Consider the following 9,416-nt stretch of genomic DNA (forward strand, 5'->3'; position numbering starts at 1 on the left):
TGGAGAAATCCTTTGAGGAGATACTCTACTTGAAGAAAACTGAGTGCTCTGTTTTGGGCAAAGGCTGTACTAAGAAATCTGTGTCCTGTCAATATGGTAGTGATGATGAGCTGATCGCTAAAAAAGACACCATCAAGTGATACTTTTATAATTTTAAAAACAAAGTTTAATTGTTAAAAGTTTTCAATGTCAAAATGCATCAACTCTTTATTAGATGAAAAAGTCCTCTCTGTCATAGGTATTTACTGATTATCAACTCTTCTTGGACTTTTTTATGAATGCTTGTTATCAGCCTCAGATCTCTGAGAAAAACTTCCATAAAATCTTTGCTTTGGAAATAAATATAAAAGCATAAAAAAAGTCGAAAATCCTTGTTACTAGAAGCCTAAACATAGTAGGTGAAACATTAGAGCTATTAACCTTGTGAACTTCTCTCTCTTCCCTCAAGTCTGGCTACTAGTACAGCTTTGGCTGTAGACTGGCATTTATTAGGCCACATAGTATTAAGTCCCTTTTGTTTTTAACATGCATTTCAATTACAGGCTAAATTATATTTTTGAGGGCTGTGATGAAAATATTTCCAAGATATTGCTGAAGAATGCCGGATTGACATATGCTGCTGAAAGGGGAAATCCGGCTATACAAACCACCAGTTAGAATAAAACTAGCTACTTATTAGTTGTATTTAACTTAACAGTTAATTAATGGGCATTGTGTGAAGGGTAAGCCACCAATATCCTGGATTGTTGGAGTACAAGGAAGTCTAACTGGTTTTATTTGCAATTTCACAGTGTGAAAAATGGAGTCCTTGCCGAAATCTTAATCTATTCTAATCAACGTTAATTAGAGCTCTTCAGGATTTTAAACACTGGCAAAAATTCAGTGGTTGCTGGTTAACTAGTAAATATCTTAAGATGTTGACAGACAAATGAACTATTTAACAGTTCCCAGTATAATTAGCACGCTGTTATAAAACTGTACCATTTGGGGACATTTTCATGCAACAAAACCAGAAGAGCCTTCTGAAACTCCCTCACCATATCATATCTTCCAGCATTTTGTTTACAATTTTGATAACTTGAAGAGGTTTAAGCGTGTAGCCAGGCAGGAGGCTCCGGTAGCATATCGGATCTCTTTCAGTATGCCAATCCATTCCTTCTTTTCATCATCATACCTGCATTTAAAAAAATAAGGTTAGAAAATAGCTTCTTAGTTTCATGCTTCAGCACACATACATGAAAAGGAGGATAGTGCACCTGCTGCAAAGGCTTGTAGCAGCCATGTGCTAAAGGATGCCACAGAAGGCTGCTTTTGTCCTCTAGATCAGAACAGAAAGGTGTTCTTGTGCATGAGTTGTCCTTTTCCTGGTCCCTAAAGTTTGTTGCTGGCTCTGTCATGCTTTAATTACTTGTATAAAGCTTCCTCTTTGTATTAAGTATCCCTTCTCAATTTCTTCAGATTCTTGCATATGAAGTTGTTTTTTGGGGGGAATCCTTCCTACTGCCAATTGAAATTTCTGAATTTACATTAACAACTGAAGAGTCTCAGCAGAGAAATGATGTTTTATCACTGACACTGTGATTAGGTTAAAAAAATCTAGGAGATACGAAATTCCGATTCTCTTGGAACAGTTACTCATTTGACTATTAACACATCAGTATGTACAAGCTACTGTGTATACATGCTTTTCTGCATAAGAATATCATAAGAATGTTTTTATTGGCAAGGCTAAACCTGCCAAGTGATATGGCAACTTACTCTTTTAAAGAAACTGAAGATCATGACTCATACTGGTCAAATGATTAGTAGGTGGAAGTACTCATCTGATCCAAGTCTCATGTTTATTTGTTACTGTCTGAGAAACTTTTTTTATCCCTCAACAAGTGCTTTACAACCTGTGCTATGGATCATTTAACCTCCATTGTCTACAAACCTCAGTTTCCACCAGGAAAGTGTGACTAAAATCAAACTTACTTCCATATGTCAGTGACTTCACTAGGTGCAAATTCTTTAGATTCAAGCTGAATCATTGCAAAGCCTCCAATAGCATACAAAGCTCCGCTTAAGGTGACTAAACTGATGGAACTTCTCTCTTGGGGAAATTCAGGCATAACCTCCCACCTAAAGATGAAAAGAAAAACTCAACTTTAAACATGTGAGAAGTATTGTAAACTGAATGCACTAAGATACTCCTCTGAGTGACACAAATTCAGGAACGAAGGCTACTTGAGTGAATGGTTAGTAAAAGGAAAAATTTCTGAGATTTATTAGCAGTAAGTTTCAGTGTCTCCATCCCCACAGGGACTTCTGCAGGTCTTAAATGACACAATTACACTGTGACGACCCAGAGACCACTTCTTACAGGTTCCCTGGTGCCATCATCAGTAATATACTTCATACAGATACATTGTTCCCCAGTTATTCTCATTTTTCCCTATAGTTTACAAAATGCATATTCAAGTAGCATTGGCATAATAATTTGAGCAAAAAAAATAATCACTGGTGCTCATTAGTACAACTTCAATTTTTCTGCCAATTCACACCTATGAACATATGAAACACACAAACATCCCACTTCTGGATAATCTCAACATTAAAATTAATAGGCAAATTTTTCTTTTTTGCTTGTGTGACTTGACTGTAACAAAATAGAGTAAACCAAGACAAGAACCTGCAGATTTTTCAGACCATGAGCTGCATATTTCTGAACAATGGAAGAGGAGAATGTGCCAGACATCATGGTAACAACCTTCACTTTGCTTTCTATAGAAGAAGTAAAGTTAGAAGTTCCCTCATGTAATTACTTCTTGTATAATGCACGTTTTGTAATGTTAAATTTTAGAAGCAAGTCTCTTTGGGATAGCATACATTTAAGTTAATGCTTTTGTTATGAGGTTGAAGGCTGCAATGCCACATGTCAGTGAAGACAGCACAGGCAAATGTGTTAATATACAGCAGAAGTGCTTATTAAGATAAAGGTGCATTCAGGACCACTTACAAGTTTGAGCTGTCATAATAGAGTTTTACTGATACTATTTGAAATGAAGGTTTGTAAGGAAGGTGATAGAAAGGAAAAGTAATGAAAGTAACAAAAAAAAGAAAATTAAGATTAGAAAGACATATGCAGAGGGTATAAACACCTAGAAAATCAAACATTTGATGGATGCTGACTGCAAAAGATTCTGGCTGTGTAGAATAGTATTGGAAAGTATATAGACCAAATAAGTGAGCTAATTTCAGGTATGACTTACTCTCTTTTGTCATTACTCTTTCTATATAGTATTTCAGAGCATGCACATACATTTGAAGTCTTCCTGGAGTTTTCACATTAAATAAGTATGTCACTAATCAGTGGTAAATGGCATTTGCTGCGACAAGGTAAGTGAACAGCAAGACATCACAAGGCCAAGTACCTGAAGGACATTGAGCTGGTCCTCTTCAAGCACCCGATTTCTCTTGCCGGGGTTTCACATTTATTGCCAGTGCTATTTCAACTAGACTGCACCGCCCTTGCTCATTCTCCCACTTCTTCCCTATTATGGCACCACACCTGTTTATGTGCTGTGGGGTCAACTAAATTGGGAAAGTAATCAGACTTAAAAAAAAAAAAGAGGGTGGTGAGCATGTTTGCAATGTAGCTGTGCTGACAAATGCATGTGGGGCGGGAAAAATGGCCAGAGAAAACTGCTGCTGTTGTTGCTAAAGATGTGATTGTAGACCAAATGTCTCAGTGGGAGTACAGGTACCTGAACACCTTTGTGACTTTGGAGCTCCTAAAGCCTCGATGATAAAACACTTCCTTAAAATAGCTTGAATATTGCACTCACTTATTGGTGGTCAGATCAAAAGCTTCAACAGATGCAGTAAGGCCTTCCTCGGTGACACCACCTGCAATGACAATCTTGCCCTTATGGATCGCCGTTCCAAACATCGAGCGAGGCACTTTCATTGGAGCCAGGTCTCTCCAGTCTCCTTTCTTGGGATTGTACACAAATAGTCTATTAGTGCATTTCCTGGGGAGGAAAAAGAAAGCCTGTGATCATATCTCATGAAATTTTGGCTTACCTAGTTGAGGTAGATTGTGTGGGTTTATGTATAACACCTCTTTCCTCTCGTGCAGATACTTTCTTGTATCTAATCTGGGAATCCTTGCAACGTCTACAAAGCACTAATCACATTCATAGAACTAAATCAAATGTTAAATGCTGTTTATATTACACAGGACAGCAATTTCACTGTACATTAGAGGAGAAAGACAACATCCTTTCCCAGCACGTTCAATTCAGATGGATTTGTGGAGGAATATATGGGAAAGGTTATAAAGGAAAGATTATGCTTGTGTTTTGGCTGATTTGTCAATTTCGTATCTTAAAAATCCCCTATACAAACACTTAAAAATTACCACCACAGGTTCTGTGTGAGTGAAAACTTTTATTTTCTTAATGTTATACCTATTAAGGTATAACAGGTATCACAGGTCAGAAAACTGGAAAAACTGAGACAGTAATTCCATGGCACCTAGGTATTTCTATCTGAGAGGAAAGAATACTTTCAGTAAGGATCCTCATAGCTTAGACACACTAACTACTGTGTGTCTGCAGTGTAAGTAAAATTTGCCTTGGAAATAAGTATGGTCATTAAAATAACAAGTTGGGATTACAATTAATATGCAATTTAACTTATCACAAACACGATATCCTCCAAACCATAACGTGTTCCCCTCTGCCAGACTGTCAGCAACCTTAATCAAGAGATGCAAAAAAGGGAAACGCTGATTTCTGAGTGTGAGGACATACAATCTATTAAGGACCTAACAAATAATGTTATAAATTGTCATGAAAGAGACTCACTTATCATCAGTTTTTCCACCAAGACAATATATCAATCCATTGTTTGAGATAGTAGCATGGCCGTATACTTTGATGGGTAGTTTTTTGATCTCTCCCCATTTCATTGCTCTGGAACAAAAAGATCACTGTTAGGCTCTTTCAACTAATAATGGGCCATCTACATGTCCTCAGTGGGCATAATTAAATGTTAAACATACATGGGGTCATAGCACAGTACTGAATCCAGCGACTCCTCCGTGCGAAGGTCCTTGCCCGCTATTACATAGATCTTGTCGTCGGACTCTCCCAGCCCGAAGAGACACCTGGCTGATGGCAGTGGAGGAAGGGCAACCCACTCACCAGCGATGCTGTCCAGCTGAAAGAGCATCCGAACAGGGAGGGTTAGGAAAGGCAAAGAGGAAAAATCCACACAATGAATGTTGTTGCACAGAATTTATCTAATTGCGCTCAGTGTCTCTTAACAGCAAATGTGCTTGCCTGAACAACCTGCCCCAGTGCAGCTAATGAAGGATGACCCCTGCTTCATGGTGCTGAGATGTAGTGGCCAGTGTAGCAGCCAGTGCCACACAGCTCTCTTTGTGTCTGCTCACCCTCATAGTTTCTTGGCCTCTTTATTAAGCTCTTCTTCCTTGTTTAAAGGTCCCTCACTCTCAGTTCCCTATCACATATTGGAAAGTGGTTCTTCTTGCCCAAGGGAGCAGACACTCCTGCCGTTCCACACCTATATGTTTAGCTGGTTGTGCTCATCTCTACAATGAGATGCCAGACGTGCTTACACAGTTTCTCAGGAAATACCACGTGGCAAATGGCACAGATGTTTCTTCTGCAATCCCTAGAGCAACCGAGGTGATGTTTCATCACAAATACCCCCAAGAGCTCACAAGATCTCTGAAGACACAATGAATAAAGACTTCACTCTTAAGCAAAATAGGTAGGCACTGCAGCTCCCTTGGCAATAATACTGATGTCATCCCTACTGAAGTACTCTCATGGCTTTCTTGATTCACATCCAATATGCTGAAAACATCTAAGAAAAAGCAGCAGAAGGAGGACAGAAGAAAAAAAACCACATTTTCCTAGAACTGTGGTGCTTTTTTTTTTTATCTGCAAACTTGCAATTGAACCTGAATGATCTCAAAATTCAAAAAGAGGATTTTCTGACTTTAACTGTGTGTAGATTTGCTTGATGCTGTACAGGAAGGCAGGGTAAGATGTGAGCTTGCACAAGTGTAAAGGCATTTGACAGAAAGCCTGGGTTTAGCTCAGTGACATCCAGAAGTATGTTCCACAGTCAAGGTTTCCATGCTAAAATGCATCTCCCAAATTTGATAGATGACTGCTATTGGACAGAAAGTTTTACTGCAACAGTGAAATGTAGTTCATGGATATGGATTTCCCCAGTAGCTGGATGTGGCTGTGGTAATGAGGAGATATTCTCCTCACAGATCACGGCTCGCTTACTGCATCACTCTTTAAAGATGACATCTCTATTGCTGATAGGCCATCAACTAATTACACATTTTCAAGCCAGTGGCAGCCCAGTTTTCTCCTGGGTTGTGAGCTACCAATTACAACACTTTACTGCTGGAGAAAGGAAGATTAGCAAATAAAAATTGTTTTGGCACGTTAGTATTTTAGAGAGATCAACAGCCACGTGAGTAATGCAGACAAGTATTTTAACTAAAGAGAACAGCAGCAGCAAGCTGCTTAAAGCAGCAAGCTTAAAGATGACAAGCAAACAAACAGGATTTCAGGAAATGGATGTCAACATATAAAGTAGCGTTCTGAAAACTTCATTGATTTTTAGTATCACTCTTGAGGTTTAGTTTTTCAGAGGCCCCTTTCTAGTAGCCTGAGACTTCGACTATTCAGTTCTGGGCTATAAATACATTCTGACATCAACATATAATTTATATTAGAAGAATATTTCTGTAACTAGTTTTGCACTTCAGTGATTAGTGTTTTATACCTACATAAGGAAATGAAACAATGTTAAACCCTCCCCAGCAAACTATGATTTCCCTTTCATTGATATAACAAATGTCTGAAACCAACTATTTCATTGTGGGTGAAATCACTGTGAGCCATGCTCCTCTAAGCAATATTTGCATTTTTTCATATCTGAAGGCTTTAAAATTCTATCACTGCTTATTACTGTGCTTTATTTCATATTGAAACAGGACTTTTACTCTTTTAGGCCAATGTACCTAAGGATGGGACACAGCAGCAGCATATTGCAGAATTCCTCATAAAGTAGTTCAAATATCCCCCAAAACATGTAGTTAAAACCACAACAGACTTAGCTTATGGTGTAAGCATGCCAAATTGTATATTTGCTAATTTTCCTGAAATATATTGTGGAGTTACAGTTGGTTTAATCAGGCTTATATTTATACGGATTTACAAAGACATAAAATTGAAACTCAGTTGAAACATGGTATTTACTGTACTGACACTGACAGTTTGCCAAGAAAAAAGCCTTCTGTCTCTAAATTATGTATTTGAGAATGCCCTCAGGCTTTCAAATGTAGACATGACAAAAGGACTTCTGCTGCTTTAGTGACAGAAGTTGCACTTAAAATACACACATTACTGCTGTCATAGAAGTATTTCAAATGCAAAAAAAGAAAGACATCTCATTAGATCTAAACCAGATAAAGCACTCCAAATTTCATGGAAGTTAAGAGAAATACACAAAAGATATTTTACAAAAATATTACTAGACTTATATTTAGGCATCTGTACCATGAAAAATCTGGGCCTTAAACAGTGAAAGCCAGTGCTTAGATAGAACATATTAATCCTTTTAATATTTGAGATGTCACCAGGGGTTGATCTTGAAAAAAAAGATGCAAGTCCCTTGGTTTTATTTCTCTGAGACAGGAATAGCTCTCTCTAGATACTTGTCTCCATCACCATACAAAGAGACTAGACAGCTCACTTGGAGAGACTCAGAATAGTTTTCAGTAACCCTTATAGGCACCTGTTTTGCAACAATAATTATAAAGCTTGTACCTGGAAGAAATATGACTGGAAAGGTTGATCCTTGTTCTCCTCTTCCACATACAGTCCTCCAACAATGTAGACCTGATTTTGTTTGGTGACTATACTGGAATGATTTCTGGGAATCTGTTCTGCCAGGGCTGCAAGGTAGCACTCGTTTTCAAGAGGATCATAAGCTACTGCAGCAGTGTCATTAACCAGAAGAATTAGGTCTTTGACAAACATGCCGTGCCTGGGAAGGTCATTTAGGTAGCCAGGCAGTAAATCTTCATCTCCTACATCACCGTTCACCTCCCCTTTGGTTGACTTGTCTGTGCTTTTGCTAGAGTCAGGCAGTTTTCCAGCAAAAGCATCCTTAATGATCTTTACTTTTTTCTGAAGGTCTGAGTTACTTTTAATTATATCATCCTTCTCAACCTGTTCTTTGAAATATTTTTCTGGCATAAGACGAAAACGTATGCAGTCAAAAATTTCCCCCAGGCTCTTTACTCTGTTCTCCTTGTCTGTTCGGACCCATCTCATTACTGCCTCAAATACCAGTTCTTCCTTCTCTACATTTAAGCTGTCAGGTGAAATAATTGAGATAAGTTCGTGTGAGGCAAGCTGCATGAAGTCCTCTTCTTTGCAGATCTGCACAAAATGATCTGAAACAAAATCACGGGCAGAAAACGCAAGTCTTGGGCAATCAAGCAGAACACCTAATCGAAGGATGGCCAGGCAGTTACCAACAGCAAGCCTCTTCTGAAGGTAGGAGACGCACACAGTGAACACAGAAGGGATCTGAAAGCGGCTGGCCAAAGCAAAAATATCTTGTACGTTAGAATCATTAAGATCAATACTTGCTGAATAAAGGTATTTGACAATCATATCCAGGATGTTGGGGTCAACGTTATCTAGAACTACCTCCTTCTTTTTCTCTTCACTTTGCTCAGATAAGAAATACTCACGAAAATAAGGGCTACATGCCGACAGAATCAACCTGTGGCAAGGCAGGCTTCTGTCACCAGCTTTTAGAGAGCAATCTATAAACTTTTTGTCTTCGAGAAGTTCCTTGAGGCCATCTTGAAGGAGGGTGGATTGGTAAAGTCTGAGCTCTTCAGTGAGTTCCCTTTGGGAATCCATTTCACAAACACTTGGGAAAGGGGAGGGAGTAGAAAGCTTTAGCTGTTGCCTGCCCAAAGGTCTGTCTGTAAAAAAGGCAGACCAATGTGCTTTTTGCCCTGCCTGAAGCCTCTGCAACTTAATCTCGGTAGCTAAATATAGATACATACCCTTACAGGTCGGAATTTAGGATGGATGGTTTGGAAAAACAGAGCTGCTCTTGCAGCTGTCAAAGACTGAAAGAAGCAACTGTTGCTCTTAGTCACTATGGTCAGGTTTTGCCATCATTCTCCACATTGAATCAGTAAGATTATGTGCAATGTAATAAATTATTTGACATGAGTAAGGACAGCAGAATCTGACCCTCAGTGACACAGCTATGAGCAAGACTGTACATATACAAGTTACTAAATATTCTGAAATAGAAATATTATTAATCAAGTTGTCAGTTTTAACTACTGT

At 38.6% G+C, this 9,416-nt stretch overlaps 1 protein-coding gene across 1 annotated transcript; it reads right to left on the reverse strand.

Annotated features, from left to right (window-relative positions):
* Positions 1-148: 148 nt before the first annotated feature.
* KLHL41 (kelch like family member 41) lies at positions 149-9,058 on the reverse strand. The gene is made up of 6 exons (XM_027678649.1): positions 7,866-9,058; positions 5,048-5,205; positions 4,851-4,958; positions 3,828-4,013; positions 1,975-2,121; positions 149-1,174 (listed from the first exon to the last, which is right to left on the reverse strand). Exons 1-6 carry the CDS (start codon positions 8,973-8,975, stop codon positions 1,063-1,065), a joined length of 1,821 nt encoding a protein of 606 aa, XP_027534450.1. The 5' UTR covers positions 8,976-9,058; the 3' UTR covers positions 149-1,062.
* Positions 9,059-9,416: the final 358 nt, after the last annotated feature.

Source organism: Neopelma chrysocephalum, unplaced genomic scaffold (genome assembly GCF_003984885.1).
Source record: "Neopelma chrysocephalum unplaced genomic scaffold, ASM398488v2 Primary Assembly neopelma1_44, whole genome shotgun sequence".
NCBI classification, from domain to species: Eukaryota; Metazoa; Chordata; class Aves; order Passeriformes; family Pipridae; genus Neopelma; species Neopelma chrysocephalum.

What these genes read in the sequence shown, in the direction of transcription:
- KLHL41 (XM_027678649.1), bottom strand. Translation starts at nt 8,975, where the DNA reads ATGGATTCCCAAAGGGAACTCACTGAAGAGCTCAGACTTTACCAATCC. An exon ending in TCCAGTCATATTTCTTCCAG is followed by an intron (nt 5,206 to 7,865) that starts GTACAAGCTTTA and finishes ATGCTCTTTCAG; the next exon opens with CTGGACAGCATCGCTGGTGA. An exon ending in GAAGTCACTGACATATGGAA is followed by an intron (nt 1,175 to 1,974) that starts GTAAGTTTGATT and finishes TTTTAAATGCAG; the next exon opens with GTATGATGATGAAAAGAAGG.